Source organism: Battus philenor, unplaced genomic scaffold, assembly GCF_028537555.1.
Source record: "Battus philenor isolate CCGP_79_NKW_IND1 unplaced genomic scaffold, ilBatPhil1.0.hap1 SCAF_23, whole genome shotgun sequence".
NCBI classification, from domain to species: Eukaryota; Metazoa; Arthropoda; class Insecta; order Lepidoptera; family Papilionidae; genus Battus; species Battus philenor.
Window position 1 is genome coordinate 4094822 of NW_027181686.1, and position 19487 is coordinate 4114308.

At 31.8% G+C, this 19487-nt stretch overlaps 1 protein-coding gene across 3 annotated transcripts in view; it reads left to right on the forward strand.

The window, feature by feature from the left end:
* The window catches only part of Lim1 (LIM homeobox 1), an 81552-nt gene that overhangs the window by 9492 nt on the left and 52573 nt on the right, over window positions 1-19487 (forward strand). For all 3 annotated transcript variants that reach the window (XM_068767511.1, XM_068767512.1, XM_068767513.1), the window contains exons 2-3: window positions 598-787; window positions 11571-11782. In XM_068767511.1, coding sequence (XP_068623612.1) covers window positions 598-787; window positions 11571-11782 — 402 coding nt within the window. The remainder of the gene's footprint in view (window positions 1-597; window positions 788-11570; window positions 11783-19487) is intronic.

A 19487-nucleotide genomic window follows, 5' to 3' on the forward strand; every position in this document is an offset into this window, starting at 1 on the left:
ACAGAGACTTGTGATAGGGGGGAAGGGGGGACATAATCTAAATAAATCGCTCTTTGCGCATTAATTATATGGGATTGCCACTGATCATAAACAATTCTCCAGAGAATGAGTAGAAGTGCCTTCTACGTACCATAATACCACACTGCGATATACCCAATAGATATATCCTTTAATTCCTTGGATTCGCTTTAGTGAAATATTAATTGTCCATAAATATGTGGCTTTAAACAATAATTCGTTTTAATATGTAGTAATTTGAATTCAGAAAACATTTTTTTTTACTATGCTGCTGCTATCATAACGTTATTTATTATTTTTGTCATTTTGGATAGAAAGAAACTTATATTAAATGGCAGCAAATGACTTATGCATTCACCCTTTTAAAGAATTTGTAATTATAATAAAATCACTATTTATAAATGAGACTGCAAATATTAATATTTGAATTTTTTTGATAGCAAAGCTCTGTTGGGAAGGTTTTTTTGCTATTGCCTCAATTAAGTAAGGAAATTTGGTCTTAAATCAGTTGACTTAAATGGCGGTCTACACACACATCCTTTTCTTTTTGCCTATGTACTGAATATGGTGTTTTTGCAGGACGCGGGGAAGCAGGCGGCGCGATGGCGTGCGCCGGCTGCGAGAAACCGATCCTGGACAAGTTCCTCCTGCACGTGCTGGAACGCGCGTGGCATGCAGCTTGCGTGCGCTGCGCAGATTGCCGCGCTCCCCTGGCAGACAAGTGCTACTCCCGCGACAACAAGCTCTTCTGCAGGAATGACTTTTTCAGGTCAGTCCAACACCTTTATCTATTATACATTTTATTCCTCACTTTGTATCATTCCAAGTCATCGTTTGACTACATCATAAGAAGAGTGCCAGGAGAGTTCAAAGTCCTCGAAACTAGTATAAAGTTGAGCTTACAGGACGGGTTCGATTTCGGCAATTTCCTAATTATGTAAAATGTATAAAATAACATATGTTTATTAGTTTTATTTTATTATATATTTTACATATTTACAATTAATGACAACGTATAAAATAAGTGCAATATGATATTCTTAAAAACTAGTACAATGCCAGTGTAGTATGTTGATATATTCTAGTCTAAGGCAGGATGTTTGGTCACTTCTCGTCGAAGCTAGATAGACACTTACAACCAGTTTTTAATAATCATATCTTTCCTTACTAGACTAATGTGCAATAACATCCGTGTTGCACAGTTATGTATTTTGATATGTTAGCGACTGACTGGGTCGAATTAAACCTCTTTGTTTTTTTTTATACTTTTTTTGTTCTGGTAGCCTATTGTGACGCTTCATTTTACTATTACCTAGTTTTGTAAAATCATATTTAAATTACCACCATCCTTTGAATTTATTTAATCTGTTTATACATTCTTCACGCCCACCAACATATATTTAAACTCTCAAGCCTCTTTTTGACGATGGTCAGTTCTTTTACATTTTTCACATTTGCCTTATTTCTTCAGGTCATAGTTTCAATGTTGTCTATTTGTCAGTGTGATCATTGCACAGCCGGTCCGCTCCGTGGCCGCCGATGACAGGACACCTGTTGCTAATGGGCGAATTATTCATTTCTTAACCACGGTCTAAGTGTTTAATCGTCTACGTTAACTTACCTGTTAATGACAAGACCGGACTTTTTATCGCATTATTACTCGTATTTGTTTATTTTTTTTACAAAAACTGCCAGGCACTACGGCTTTGGCGTTCGTAATAAAAGAAAAAGTTTTACGTATTTTTTATCCGTCATGAATTATTGATTTTATCTGAATGGCGTAATATGAAATAAAGATTTGACAGGTGGATAATCTTTGCGCTGCCGTGTTCATATATGTAAGTTACACTAATTAGTCATAATTGCTATCATAATTTCAGCCGTAAAACGTTCACTGTTGGACATAGACTCTGCCTTTTTAGTTAATAACTTCTTAATGTTGGTTATGGTTTTTTGTGTATATTACGCTCGGGATTTTCCTATCCAAATATGAATCCGTAGTAGAACGAAAATAACCGACATGATTTAGCAGATTGTTGGAAAGCGCATTGTAGCATTTTCACCTACAAAGTAGACGTCTGTATCAAGGCCGTTGGAAGACGTTAGTTGCTGATCGCTTCCAACCGTTCATATTGAGAATCTGCTGGGAGGCCTACGTCCAGCAGAAAATGTCCAAAAGCTGAAATGACGACGCTGGTTGATTTTTGTGTTTATTTCTCTACTACTGGATATAAGATTCCTCTCGGAGGAAAGTTACAGATGAAATATCACATTTTTTTGATTATTTTTCTTACATAAACTGGGTAGAATTATGCGTGTTACTTTAATTTTACTTCTTTCTCTTTTTTACTTTTTTAGAATAATTGTAGAAGAATAGACTTATTTATTTATTAGTATAGCAATATATCTGTGATTATTTTTAATTTTATTTTATTTATTGACAAGGAACCACAACATGCGTTAAGAAAAAATAAAATTAAAATTAAAATCAGATCAGTAATAAATATTGTGTATAAATATAATTTAAAAAGTTAATAGATAATAATAATTTTCTAATTTACTTTTTAATTATTTATTTATTATTATTAATAGATAACAAACATCATCAATAAGATCTAAAACATTTGGTTTGGACGAAGATAAGGAACCAAGGTATATGCTCAAACTATTTATTTATTTTCGTTGACAGTTGGTTACACAGAGGACGATGATGATTTTGAAATAGAATAGCTGTCCGTTTAAATTTCTCCCTCGGGGCCACCCGTCGGCTACTGTCGTGCCTCGCCGTCATTATGTTTTTAAAGAAGCCACAACGTTTGATTGTCTAATCATATGGCGCTTTGAAACAACAAAAAGCGTAATCTTTGTCGCAGGTCAGGTAGCGCCGGAAAACGGTTCACTTACGACTTCCGCCGTCTTGATGGTTTAATTTTGGCTGTTTTTAGAGTTCCACTATTAAAAGTATTTATATTTGTTTTACATTGCAAAATGCTTTAAGACACCGTTTGATTTTAGCTGGTACAATATTTATATACTTGTAAAGAATTTCCCAACAAAGAAGTAAAAGATGTGAGGTAAAACATTGTATATATATATATTTACAATGTTTTATGTGTGTATATATATATATATATATTCACACATATATATATACATACTCGTATATATCGCTTTTATCTATTGTATATTCTTCTTTATACTTCTGATTAGTTTCTTCATTACGAAGAAGATCATGTCTGTCATAAAAAGCTTTAACAGAATCGATAACGACCTCTCTTCGTGCTATCTTGTCTTCTGTTTTCCTCGTGGCAGTAGTAAAATATACAACCTAAGGACAACTTGATCAGACAAGCGGGTTTTCCGCTTGGTTTGTTAGCGACAATTTCTTTATCAAAATTATTGGTTAGGTGCGTTAAATAACTTGAGACAACACATGTTATTAGTATAATTTAACTAGTTTTTCTCATTGTCGTATTTAAAGTTGCAAATAAGCATATAAAGTTAAGAGCCCATACTTAATTTACTTCAACAATATCATCTTTTCAGCTGTAAAGCTTCCTCTGCTGGAAATAGGCTTCTCCCAAAGATTTCTAAAGTTGTATGTCGTCTACCTTGTATGTAAACTGCCTTTACCAGTAGGTGGTCTCCGTATACTCACTTACCAGAATAGAATATGTTGTTCTAATCAATGAATTTTTTTTAAATGAATCTAAGTCGAATACAGAACCCTCAATACAAACGCATCGAATATATTTTGACCAATTACATGACGTAATCTGAAGAGTTAATTCAGTGACATTTTGTGTTTTTAAATCATAGCCGAACGGAAATAACATTACTATTTCCGTTGAATGACGCTGCAAAAAGGTGGTCATTAGATTTTTTTATTACTACGGTTATATTGAAATGCTTCTTATAGCGAATTGTTTTCTTAAAAATAACTATCCTATTTACCTCAACTTTTGAAACTTAACTCTTTAAAAATACATCAGATTTTTAATATTGTTATCAATAGAAAATTAAATCTTTTTTTTTAAATTTAATATGTTATGTCTGAATGATGATTGGTTAAAGATATAAAACCTGAAATATGCTATAGATGCAAACAGCTTATCACATACATATTTAAATATCCTTTACAAAGTGATTACTCGCTCACTGAATTTTTTTTTATCAGAATGCTAATAACTTTTTTCAGTACGAAACAATGATTAATTTTAATATATAGTAACCGTAATCAAGAAAACTGTGATTCTCACAATATTATCATAACTTTATTTATTATTATATATGAAACCATTGATTTTTTTAAAGCGTATATAAAAATAAAAAATAATTAATAAGCTATACATATTTAACTCCTAAAACATTATATTGGTGATTGACAGTGTAATGTACTTTCAAAACAAGAGTTTCGAGAATCTTCTTATATTTGACAAATTGCGTAATAACGTGATCAGAGATCAAGAAGACAACTTTCGTCAGTAGGTCGTTATTTATACTCGCTTACTAGCATCTTATATTTGTTCATCCTTAATAATAATTTTTTTTAATATCAGGTATATACCAAATATTTGGTTTTTCATCAATTTCGAACAATCATATGTCAAAGTATATTTAGAATATCTTTTATAAACTAAAAGAAACCATCACCAAAAAATTGAAGTCATCATTATCCGGATTAAATCAAAACCACTCAAAGCATTTTGGCACAAATTTAGATGATTAATAGAAAGTTTGCCAACTCCAAAGCGTATCGGAAATAGAGAAAAGTACAATCTGTGGTTTGTATTATGTATATGACATGAAATGAACTCTTGATTTTGGCACTGAATTAGCGGCGTATTCCTAATAATGTAAGTTTGAAATAACTTGTAGAGCAGTATTACCTCGTATTTTTTTTTAAAAAAATAGATGTATTATTTATAAGAAAATCAACTTCATATTTTAGCTATTTTGTTCACAACAAATAAAATTTTTTACTTACAGATTTTCGTTTTTTTTTTTTTAGTAAATTGACATCTGTCAATCGGTTTGTTATAAGCCTGTGACATATGTTATATACCTGTTTGCAATAACCAGTACCGTCACTGACGACAACATAAATATTTATTTTACTTTTTCCTTGAATATTAGACGTTACATGAGTTATGACATTTAAAAATTGTTTATAGTTACGTGTATAGTTTATCAATAAGATAATTTTGTATTTAGGCTAACAATAACATATAGTAACAGAAATTTTCCCTCTTAAATTTAAGAAATAACGTTTCTATTATATTTATCTACTTTTGCATTAATATAATATTGCAGTACACAGTTGTTTTAACCTACGAAACCATATACTCAATCCTTTTCATTGATATTTGTAATCCGTCGTCATACTATGAAGTGCGAATATCTAAATAAATAATATCCCTTGTTTTGGCTCATAGAAGCTCACCGCAACTTATTTGTGAGCAGTAGCAATCCTGTATAGCTTAGTGTGCATTATATAACCTTGCGTCCCTGGAATCGAACCCGCGACATGTGATCGCAAGTCTCGGTCTTCTATCGTTTAGCTACAACTGCTCGTGGTAATAAATAATATTACTTATGACATATAACAAGTCTAGTCTTGTCTTGTCTCTGCGCTAGGTCTATGGTTTCCGCAATCAAGCGGCACTGAGCTTTTTGCGTCGGGTGATATATAACATATATGATATATATATATATATGATATTACATCGTTGAAAAATCAAATTTGGAAGCTACTCCCAAGCCATAGCGAGAAAGCAGACCAAATAAATAAATTTTAAAAGAAACGAATAATCTTTTTCAATTGTACAAGTTTTGTGTACAAATTGAAAAAGGTCACATACCTAGAGATACATAAAAGACTAAATATATATTTTTTTTATCGATGTTCCAAATTCGAAACGGTTGCTACTAAATTCTTTTTTACAAATTATTTTTAATCAGTGACATAACAAGACAGGCGACTTGTTGCCTGCATTTACGGCAAAGTCAACCTAATATATAATTCATACGGCCTTCGCCGTTTATGTTAATTTCTTTGCCAATAATTCAAAACGATGATAAAAATAATATCATGTATTCGTTGCAAACATGTTTTTATATTTTTTTAAATAAACATTAATACGTATATGTATATATCGATCAAAATTCTAATCCCAATAAAAAAATGTTGAATTTTTCAAAACTTTGGAAAAAAAATGGGTGCCAAAGATTTTTAAAAGCCTTTTGCTGAAAATTGAGCTATATGTTTATTCCTTTGTAGCTTATAGCTATATATTAATCAAACAGCCTGTTTAGTAAAATACGCATTATTATAAAAAATGTATGATTATTTTTATAAGAGTCAATAATATTTTATCTATTACGAACTAAACAGTTAATAATTCTTTATATTCAATTACCACTATATCAGTAGGTCAATACCAAATATAATATCACAAAACTATAATGTTTTATATCAAGATCAAATGGTTTTGTTAATTATTAATCGCCTATTAACACTAATAATTATATATAACAACTATTAATATAAAATGTAATCGATTACTGTACGAAATGTTTCAATCGCGTGTCAACTAACCAAATGTGGCATGATCGTTTGACATAACAATCGAATGTTTTAATCGATAATAACATGTCTAATATCGACTTTGGTATTGACCTAAAAACGATGGATTAAGTACATCATTCACGAACGTACCGTTGGCGACCGCCTCATTCCACATCCGATAATCGACAAAAACAGTTACCGACGTCGTGTTCGTTAAGCTCGCTACTACACTACCGACGTGTAATCACTAGGGATGTAGAATGTTTACGATTATTTAGATTAAAAAAAAATATTTTTTGTCATTCTTAATTCAAAATGCAAAACATCATTATTCAAGTAGGCATTTACATCTACTTTTGAATCGACAATAGTAGTAAGCTACCATCGGCTCGGAATGCTGATCTACTGAGAAGAATCGATTAGAAACTGAACAGATGCCCTTTTTAAATGAGATTTCACAATGATTTTATTTAATACTATGATATCAATCATATAAATGAGTCAACTTACCAAGTTCCACAAATTTCGATTAACTAAAAACTCTTGAATGCTGGAATACTGCTTTGGAAGTAAGATATTATAGAGCTGCAGCAAATTTGTTATTTTATTATATATATGCCGCTCGGTGACTGCTAATTATTAGACTGTGCATTTGTCTGAACTAAACAATTACATGAGTTGCTAATATGTTCGATTTCATTCTTGCTAATATAGGAGTAACTGGTAATAGGTTTAAAAGCTTTATAGAGTGAAAGTATAGCTTCTTAGCTGTTTATTAATGTACATTAATACAATACGATCTATTAAAATCCACGCTTTCAAAAATAATAAATAACGCTATTTTAATGAATTAAGAAAAATGTGTTTTTAAAACTCCAATTACTATATATTTAAAACAATTATTATTTACTATCTGTCTCTGCGGACTGTATAATTCCAGAAGTCATTAATTTGATCGAAAATAGACGAAAAAGCTTTAAAGCTTTTCCTATAAATGTATTACTTTCTTACGTTTAAAGCTAAAGCCAAACTACGAATCATTAAAGAACATGGCGAACACGTCAATTATTAAGTCAATTATCAATATTCCGATTACAAATCCAAGATCGTACGTTGATATACATTATTAGCTTTTTCAAAATACTCGACTGAACTAGACATATAGATTATAATAAATCTTTTACATAAATAACCAATCACTCCTATATGCACAGTAATAAGAGTAATCTGTAAAATATTATCGATATGTAAAGACTGATCTTCCCTAGAGCTAAGACGTGTCGAATCTTTTCCATAGCGCTTTAATTTTCGAGCGTTTGCATATATTTAACGCCATAACTCATCGATTCATTGTGAGGCAATTATTGACCCTAATGACTCCGACGCCGCATATTTCAATCCATCGATATTCTGATGGGTTGTCGATAACACGTTTTGGAAGTGATATCTAAATTATATTTATGATTAATATTTTAACTCGGGACCTGACATAAAATTTGTCTTCGATTCGTTTCCAAGCTGCAAGCCGGACTCGATTTGTAAGAGGTGTGCGACTCTAACAATTTAGATTATTTTTATAGAACCATCGCATCCGTGTTACGTCGCCGCTCACAATGTTCGCTTGGCCAAAATCAACATTATAATATGCATAATCAAAGAATGTCATTTTCTGTTCATTACTGATTTATTTTCCATTTCCGTGTTCGATGTTAGCGGTCATAGGTGAAGAGGTTACTGGCAGGCGTTGAACAACCTAACTATTCAATTTACAACATTTTTAAGAAGAATTAGAATGTTCCATGACACACATATAAATTATTTTATAACGCGAATTATTATTTACAATGACTTGTTTTTGCAAAAAAAGTTCATACACTTAATGGTAAACAAAATACACACGATTTTTGGTTGTCAAATTGTATTTAAGCATTTGAGTAAGTTCGATTTGTATTTACGTTATTGCAGGGTTAATGAGATGTACGATTATGCTTAAATTTGACGACTGAATGCACATTAAAACGTAGTTGTAATTACGTGTTTTTAAACTCAAAGCATCCCATGCCGTTACCTTACGTTTATTATAACACATATATACATATATTACATATATACATTAAAAGCATTCTATCAAAATACATTGATATCGATACTAATTACATTTTGAGTTCTAATATATAGAATGGAAAAGTATGTCAGTTATATACTAGGAATCCGAGTAGGTTTTGGTGAGGATTTTGTTAATAATTAATGTTAAAGATGTTTTCCACCTTATCGGATTAGTTGTAAATTCTAGATTGAATTTCGGATTTTTCGATAATTCGAATCACATGATTTTAAAATCGCCTTTATAATTCTACAGGAATATATACAAAAAATATGATTAAATTAAATAATACAATAGAACATATATCAGGAGTTGCCAAGGTCATTAGTAAGTGTCACTTTTAAAAATTTGTATTTTTCCGCAATCCCCTATTATATTCATATTAAATACGAAGTTATGAAAAGAGTATTAAAAATTACGTTAATTATTTTTATTGATAATGTATAATAAGCGATACGAAATAAGTGTATTAAATTTAAATATTAAACATATTTCTTTTTAGCACTTTTTAGTAATTCTTTTAGATGCTGGTTAGTTAATACTGGCCAGTTGTTGGTTTTCACGACAGTAATTATTTTTAAATATAATGACATAAAAATGAAAAGGAAGCTCGGGTACATTTATCGAGTTTCACAAATATTTCTTCAAAGAGCCGCAAGTGACTCGTGAGCCACAGGTTGGCCCCTCCTGACATATATAAAAAAAACTAGCATTGATAAAATGATTTCTAGAACAGTCTTTATATTAAATACATTATATTTCGCTAACCGACTTTTGTGTCACACCGTTGATAATTGTAAATAATTTAATGCAGTTAAATCTTATAAGCTGTAGCCTCTCAGTTAAATATGTTTTGCAAGTGCCTCATCTTAGAAAGATTAGCGATCTCTCGGCAATTTACCTGCCCTTCACCATTCAAGGTGCTTCGGATACCGTTTGTTTCATCATAACACAAGGATACTTAATAATTTTCAAATGTGCGATACAAAACATCATGTAATGTCCTTCAATTATCATATAATAAATTTTAGAAGTTTATTAAACAAAAATTTGTAAAAAGCTCCTAATATATTGTGAAGAATTTTTAAGAGATAACAAATCTTGGGAATTAATTGTTATAACTACTGTATTAAGAATATTGTAAAAGTGACCACAAAAAAAAACTCGTCTGAGTTTATTGTGAGTTCCTCTCAGATCAAAACAGGTTTCTAATCCTAGTAGCTTTAAGTTGAAAGATGTCATTATAGGTGAACTGAATCTGGTTTTAGTTTCAATTTAAATCGGATCTTATGACATTTTTTCATGAAATACACAAATGTGCATAATAATAATTGTATAACAATTTAATAAAAATAATAATTAAAAAAAATTAAAGGGTAGACTTCCGTCAAGAATATATTAGGGGGACCGGAAAGTAATGATGCTTCCTTAAGTTGAATTCACACGACTACATTTCTAACATTTTTTTATTTCTAATCAACAATATATTCAACTTCGTTATAGCTGCGGAAGCGGTAAAAATCAATCAGTTTTTCTGTAAAATATGTCGACATAAACGACATTACTTTCCAGTCCCCCTGATACTAAGTTTTGTAAAATTATTTAAACATCGTTTGTTTTTTTCTTATATTTTGCAAGCAATCATAAACTTTAAAGTTTATTTAATAAAATTAAGATTTACTCTGCAGCTTCCAAAAAATTCGAACTCTCGGTGAAAGTGAAAAATAAAGTCGTAATGTGGGACCTGCGATAATTAGATGGGATTAATTTTTATGATAGTCGAGCGGCGGGGCCCAAATCTTAACAGATTTATTTTACAATAACTGTCGATCGGTTCGCGGCAGTCAGGTGTTTAACGGATCTACTACTTTCGAATATGGAATTGAGAATTTAACTTTTAAATGTGCAAATCTCTTGTTTTCGGCGAAGTTCTTTTTTACTTCCTCCTTTCTCTATGCTTTAAAGGAATCAACACAAGTTTTTAAATTTATTCATACAATTTTCCCATAAATCAACGTCAGTACTTTATCTGGTCTTAGGACAGGTATTGGCTAACTACTGAAAATTAATTAAAAATTCTTATCGCGTATTTAAAAAAATGTATTTAAAAACAAATACACAAACTGTGATGTCCTTTTAATATAATACCAAATGTCTTAAGACTTTTCTATTTTTTAACGTTCATTATACCATAAGTAGCTCGACTGTAAACGTCATACAAAATTGACCTGATTTTATTTAATACTGTAAAACATTACTTCATCTATATTTAACTGACATTTTAAACGGTATATTTTTTAATTAAGTTTCATGGGGTAGCTATCTGCTCTGTGACCTGATTTCGGACTGACTTTGATTTCTGGGATTACAGAAAGTAAGACAATTTCTGTAAAAGATCGACAAATGAAATGTAACTTTTACAAAACCCTTGCTCTATAAACAGAGAAACGACATTTTAGTTTATAATTTCAAGTGTTGTTTTCTTTACAATGTTTATGTCTTAATAACCTAAATTATCAAAAAAAAAAACTAAACGGTTGGTGGTACACTATATTTTACCTCCTAATTTAAAACTTTCAAATACTTCTTATTGACAATTATCACCTGTTGTCACAAAATACGTTAAAATAAAAATATTTTTATTATAATTAAAATTTAATATTCTGAAGAAGATACAACTGCTTTATGTTAATTTTCTAATACTTTTAATAACGAAAAATATCAATTTACATAGGTATTTAATTACCTGTTATGTACTACGTACATTAACGAAGAAAATTTCGATACTAAAACTAATTTAAGCTGATAAATAGATAAAACATCAGGCGTTTGAATGTTGAATAACTGTATGTACATACTGATTTCGTCTTTATTTCACAGGCGTTATGGTACGAAATGCAGCGGCTGCGGGCACGGCATTTCTCCGTCAGACCTGGTACGAAAGGCTAGGGAGAAGGTGTTCCATCTTAACTGCTTCACGTGTCTCGTCTGCCGGAAGCAGCTGTCAACCGGCGAAGAGCTATATGTGCTGGACGACAACAAGTTCATCTGCAAAGAAGATTATTTGGCGGGAAAAGCGCCAACGCAGCATTGTAAGTATTTTTTTAATATCTATCTATGTTGCGAATAAACATTTAGGATCTTTGTTCTCATAGCGCTTGACATAGTTTGACCCTCGAAGTCCATGCGAGTCGACGGAGGTCTACGACGGCGTACCTATCAAATGTTGGCATCACCTATCGATTTTGCCAATATTTGTAGTTGATAACATTTTAACATCATGTTTATTTCGGAGAAGAAAAAACTGTTCTTGTTTAAATTTAAGCAACTGTTTCCATTATAAATATATTTTGGTTTTAAATACATCGTCAGTTGGTTAATAAAATTTTCGAATAGTGAAATTAGTTTTTAACTGAAGTGCGAAGTAATGGTTGCGTCATGTGACAACGCTGTATATAGGTGTTATAAAAATAGGATCTGTCAACAGCTAGATTGCTTTAAAATTGCATTGCTCTTGTTCGTGCCATTATTTACGTAAGTCCAATCAAACAACATACGCCATCACGTTCGCAATAGAAGGTGGAGTTGCTACACGAAAAAAATAAATGAGCTCTTTTATTGTCCTCACCTCGGTCCGGACCCAATCGTTTTCGAATAATTAGTTTTCTAAAACACGACCAAAAGCCCCCTTCGATATTCGAACGTGACATGTGAGAATTGCATTCACAGATTAAAAAAGAGTTTTTATTGTTTAAGAATGTATCGCTGTAACAATAAAATTCTCGGAGCGCCCATTTTGAAATCGGATTTTTCGATCAATAGGAACCGTAACCGAATCGAGGAGAGAAAAAGGAATAAAACGGCTGAGGAAAAAAGCCAACTGAATTACACATTAGCCACGTCTGCACGCGGTAGTGTCGTAGACATCTTTTTTATTCTTTACGACGCATTGTCGTAGGCGATGCCTCGTCGCGCGCTACAAAAACTCATAGCTCATGATAGACCCGTGAATTGGAGTAAATTTGAATATACTTTATATCATAAACATATTTCGATTTAAAATCCGGCTTTCTTCTCAAAAGCTGCTTTCTTCTCGATGAAAAAATAAATTAAATTGCAGTATGTACAGGTTGATTGAAAATTGGTAGTAAAAGCGTTAAAGAGATATGGATCATTTGCTGACATTTGAGCTTTTATTACTAAATTAACTCATTGTCTGGCAGTACAAAATGTCTGCAATTTTAAAATGCTTCTTCTTACTGTATTATTCTTAGGTTATTTATTATTTTTGGAACCATTGATTTTTGACTAAATGAGCTGATATATTAACAAAATGTGCTATAAATTTACTCTTTTACAACAGTTACATCTATTTCCATTTATTCTGTATATAGATATCTTAGTTCAAGAACCTATTTTAACGCCGTAATTAAAATAAATTTTTATATAGTTAAAAATATGAAATTCAGTTCTATTTTATATCGTTGCCTCATTAAAAGCGGGGCAGTTATTCCGCAAGCGATATTTGCCGTATTATTCCAGTCTAACAATGTCTAAACACAATTACCCAACGCAAACACGCGACGCCGCGGGCGTGCACATGTTGTGGGCACACTCGGGCAAACAATACAACCCTATAGCGCCTCCGGATTCATTTGTTACCTTTCTGCAATCGTTCTTTGCAGTTTATTAGATGCTGTTTCAAAACAACAGCTTTCTATATGAAAAGGCTTTTACCTTGACTAAACCATAAATACGTCAAAACTGTAGTAGTTTTCACATAGTTGTTTATTTGTAGATATCGTGAATACAAAGGCTCTGAAGAGATAACGATTACTGTTATCCATTTCGAATAAAACTTACATATAGTATATCGGATGATTGATTTTTCATGAAAAAATTTTAGGACATTGAATTGAATTGTGTTTGCTAATTAGGCCCGAAGAATACTCTAAATATGGGATTTTACATTTTAAAACTGAACTCAGAAAAAACTCGTGTACAACTCTCTGAAATGTATGAATAAATTAAAGATCGCTTATTAATAATCTCTTTAAAATAACATGTATAACTATTACACTGTTTCCTTAAAATTAAACAAACACATTATCAGTCGTACAATAAATTTTACTTATAATATTTACATGGTATTATTTATAGGTATAAAAGGTTTAGTGTGTAACAGCTGTAGCATTCAATGTATTCCATTTATTAGAAAAATGCTATAAAGCACCTAATTTCAATTACTCCGTATTAAGTGGTCATACAGGTCAATAATTGTTAGTTGTACAAAGTCTGAAGAGAGAGATAGTAAACAATTATTAATTTTAATACATTGTAATTCGAATTTTGTAAACAATTTTAATATTTCGGAACGATTGATTTTTAAAAAGCTATGGCAGATATTAATTGACAGCGATTCATTTACATTTAATTTATAACTAATCACTCTACATGAAAAAAGTTAGAAACAGAGATGTATAACAGTAGGTTACACACGTAAAAAAATCTGTTGTAAATACCTAAATTTTAAATTTAGTTACTATCGATATTTCATCAATAAAGAACATTTAGCAAAAAAGCCGATGTATAAAAACGTTTTGTTCTTTTCCCATGTTTTCTTGTGCAAAGTGCACAGTCCGTGTTCCTCATTAACATTTATGATGAAGATTAATATGATTTATTTACAGACGGAATATCCGACCAGCGCCTCATTTGCATGCGTTCAAATTTAACACGAAGATAAGAATGTTTCGTCATCTCCGATATTCTTTAATACTGGCTGGATAGAAATTCACGTTCCATTAACATTTCTTTTATTATATATAAATTAATTTAATATTAATTATAACAGTAGTCCGGTCATTAAATGCTTCTGTAAATCTTAACATATCTTTAGCATTTTTTAAAATGTTTTCCATAACGTTTTGTTATTACGTTTATCGACAATAAAATCACAAATTTAAATACAATTATATTAAAACTAAAATAATAAGTTCCTTTGCCTGTTCTTCTCAGGTTTATTGAATTTATGCTCCGAAATAGTGGTAGATTAAACTTTATGTCAAAAAGAGATCTAATTCAACCTTTTTGTTAGTTTAATGAAAATTTAGTCAACATGAATTTGTATAAAAGTTTATGGGCAAATTTTGCACACTTAAGCGCTTTATTAAATATCCGCGGTTATAACTTTAGTTATATGACTTATTCAAAAATTATTTCAAATAAAAAAATTAGAAAAATGAATATTCGATGCGAGCCTAATAGTGTAAATGATAAAATATTTAAAAAGAAACAGGTACATACTAACACAGCTTTTCGTGAAGCACAGCTTTGATAGAAGATATCAAAAGCAGTATATAGCAGTATATATTTTAAATAAAAAATATTTTTTAAGCTTTAAGATTAACAAACTACTGTCATTACAATTTTCTCGATTTTTTTTTAAATATAAATAATGGTAGCTTGATATGAATGTCGGAATATTTTCCCCTCCGATCGACGCGGATGTGTGTTATTGATACAGCAACAAGAAATCACTTCCACTGGCTGCTTTAAGCCCCTGGACGAGGAGATTAGGCCGGGAGCTGCAACCCGGGTAGGGGATAAGGAGCTTACGCGGTTATTGATACCGTTAATTCAGTTATGCTAAGTTTTTGCTGAGGCACACCTTTTTTTGTATTAGTTTAAGGTTTTAGTTTTTTGACTACAAATAATTGAATACTTTAAAAGTATTATACAAGCTTTTATATTACCTTAATTAATTCTCTGCTACGTCCTATCATTGGATATTCTATCCAGCTACGACATTAGATTCTTTTTTTTTGCTAAATTTCAAACATTAAATTTGTCTATATATAACAATACTTAAAAAAGAAAATACAGGATGATTTACAAAGGCTTTAATGGTGTGAATGTATAGTTCATTCGCTGTCAATTGATGTATGCAACCTAATTGAATTTCGACCGTTTTAGATGTAATAAATAACATAATGATGATAAATTCCTCTAAAAAATTCGGAAAACTACGTATAAAAAGAATATTATTTACCATCTGCCCTTGAAGACTTGGAACTTTCAGACCTTGCTTGCCGGATTCGCATAGAAAAATATAGTTATAATAACATATTTCAGAGGGTAAGCTTTTAACCTATAGCCAATCACCATGTATTCCATAATTTGATTCAATTGCTAAACAAATTTGTTATTGAAAAATACGGATCAATTTAGGATGTAATACTTATAGATGTAGAAATTCGGCTGTGTATTTATATGGATATCTATTATGTAGCTATTTCTATCGTTAACTTGTACAACCAAAGGTTTATCGCAAAGGGGCAGGCAAGCGCGGGCCCCTAGAGTGTGTCGCCTGATAACGCTTATCAATCAGACGCACCCGCGCAGGGTTAAGATGTACGACGTCATTTATTACTTCTTGTCTACCCCTCTTTTCTATTTTATTTTATTTCCTACTACTTACCTTTTTTTTACCTTTTTTTTACTTACTTACCTATAAACTATTATCTATCACTTATCAATAATTTCGATTAAGAGCGTTTATCTTAACTACTTCTTTAATTTTATTAAGTTTTGACAGTAACCATGACAGTAGTCATAATCTAATTTCTTTGGTAAGCTGGCTTTTCGCCAGTTTGTTTACCAAAAAAAAACTGTTTATTACTATTATGTCAATTTCAAAAATACCTTACTGTACTGTACCCTGTGTATTTTTAAAAGTATTAGACTTTTAACATTATTTTTACCCCATTGAGTAGGACCCTTTGTACATATAAGCGTGATCCGTGCTTCTGGCTGTTTACCCAACGGCCGTCAGGGAGCGGTGATATGTTTTTGTATGGTACGTCACGCTCTGACGCGCTCACCGCTGGGTTTACCGAAGAGTTCGCATAAAGTTATCTATAAATTATTTTTTTATTGCCTGTTATTTACTATACGATTTTTTTTCAATTAAAACTATAAAAAAATCTTTAGTGCCAGTATGCATTTTTAGATCATATATCATAAATAATAAAAAAATTATACCAGGTGACATTAGCTGCTTGGTAAGATTAGCACAGGGTCTAGAGTGGAGAACAAAGGCAGGCACAGCGTAAGACTTCCACCAAGAAGGTTGACAGAAACAGACACGACCCAAAAATAAATGATTCATAAATAATAAATGACGTAATATAGTAAGAAAAACGTTTTCAAAATTCGAATTATAATAACTTAATTTTAAAAAATTAATTGTTGTTAAAAATCTGTCCCTGCTGACTTTGACCCTGCTGACAAAAAAAAATTAAGGTACCATATGGAATATCGAAATATATATATATATAGTTATTGGAAATAGGTGTAAAACAATAATATCTTTTTGCTGATAAATGAACTATAAATTCATCCATTTAAAGCTTTTAAACCTATAATTTATAACCCTGTATATTTTTTGCAATTTAAGAAAAATTATGTTCTTGTAATTAAAGTTTTTTACAGGGTTAATATGCCACTGTTAGTCTAAACTTGTATTTATAAAACAAATCTAGACAATGTATTATTTTACTTTAGATATTCACGAACTACGACAAACACGAATGACGGGCGAACGCAAAAAAAAAAAAACATAAAACGTTGAATTACAGACGTAAACAGAACCTCGCGACCGTGTCACCGAGAATTAATGGGATTTCAACTCTATCCCCCTCGTAACTGGGACTTCGTTGCGCCTGAGTTATAGCTATGTACAGTCACGTAGAGAAAGCACGGACGGCGTGGAATGGAGGAGAGTGATAGAATCCCATTTCGCCCACACCCCCGCCCCCCGGCACCCGGGGGTGATAGGGGGCCGTTACCCGCGATTCTGCATCCGACGGACCGATCCAGTTAATAAGACTGGCAGGGACGCTTTTTGAAACTCTCTTGAATATTAATTCCTGTCTTTTCTAAAATATCACCTTCATCTTTAATTCTTTGAGGATTTCTAGGTCAGGGAATATGATTTACTCTTCTTTTATTTACTTTATTTATCTATTAATAAACTACTTTTAAACAAAATCTAACAACCCGTTTTTGTACTGAATAGAAGTAGGTTTGATTCTTAATGTCAAAATTTAAACATTCAAGTCTATATATATAAAATTAAATCCTTATATCTCTTGATCACGCCATCCATAACTCGAGAACGACTTTACCGATTTAATATTTTACAAGTTTCTGAATAATTTATTAAAGCTTCTAACAGAAAAATTACAATTTCCGGTGCGGCATGAATTTGTTGAGTTGTTGGTCTTTATGGCAATGCAAAGGTTTTGTAATAACGTTATTTTTCATTGATTTTGTTTCGGGTTGGTTATTCACAGCTAAGACTGGACGACGTTTGAGAGACTGCGTTTCACTGCCGTAAGCTATCACTGATAACACACATTGGTTGTAGACTATGGTCTTATTGCCAACTGTAGCATACTCACTTTATTTCAGTCATAATCAATATTAAAACTATAGGAAATAAATCAAGAAAATATGTCATCAAAACCGGGTCATGCAATAAGTCGCGGAGTACTTCCCTTTAAGTTCACGGACCCTTCCGCTCCATGAACTCAGCTCCGGTGAAGCTGTAAAAGCCCTCGGGCTAACAGCAACAACATCAACCGAGAATAAGTAAGGAATACTTCCTTTTAGTTGTATGCTTTTAACAGAGAAGTCGTGTCAATTCAATCTCTTCGGGATAGTTCATACGCAAACATTCTGCGTTGATTCTCTTAGTTGTAATGATAAGGATGTGCAGAGATAAAGCCTGGGTACCTGATAGAATATTTCCACTAGCCGGAGCTTACCACGGTGATAATCTATTACTGAAGTGCCGTTCTGGTATTCTGGGCAGCGCACGTAGCGGCCACTGCGATTCCGTCCAATGTCTGACCATTAATTTTTATTTATCGTTAAAACGATCGATAGGTAGCCCGCTCGTAAAATGGACGCAGTAAACGTTTACGTTTGAGCTTTTATGATGTTTTAATGCAGCGTTTTTGAAAGCTCTCGAGACGTGAGTTTCTATTTTATACGGAGCCGTAGAATAAAATTATAGGTAGTAAAATATGAAGAGGCGCTCACCGCCATCGCTGTTCTCCGTGATAATTAAACGAATGGTTATTAAAACAAAGATATTTGCATTTTCAAGTTTTATTTTACAAGAATTCTGTAGGGTATGTAATCAAAAAAATTCATACTTAACGTCTTTTAAAATTATTAAAAACAATCCTTGTGATTGTAAGTAATTTAACGTAAATTTAAACATACCTACTGATAGATATTACGTTCTTAATACAAATGCTTAAACCTCCAAAATTATATCTCACCTTTTTGATTTCTATATATTAAACAGATAGTGCTACTTTCGGAGGTAATCCGTGGCCGAACAAAAATAACGGACATTCCCAAAGGACAACCAAGTTGAAGTTAAAGTGGGAAGGCACATAGCGAGCAGAACAGCGGTTTTAGGTTCTAGAATGGAGACCACGGATCGGCAAACAGCAGCGTAGGATGTCCAGCAACCAGGTGGAAAGATGACTTTGTTAAGGTCTTTGGAAGACACTGAATCTATGAAAGAGGTCAAACATTGTAAATCTACGCTGTATATACAATAGAGGTCACAGATTTAAATATGTATATGACCAAAAAAATTCAACAGCTTCTCACAATTTTTGGCTTTTGTTGTGTTCGGTTCAAGTTATTCTCCAATGGTGCCATTTTCATAATAAAAGTACTTTGGTATATCGGATTTTCGACACAGTTGTTTCTGTT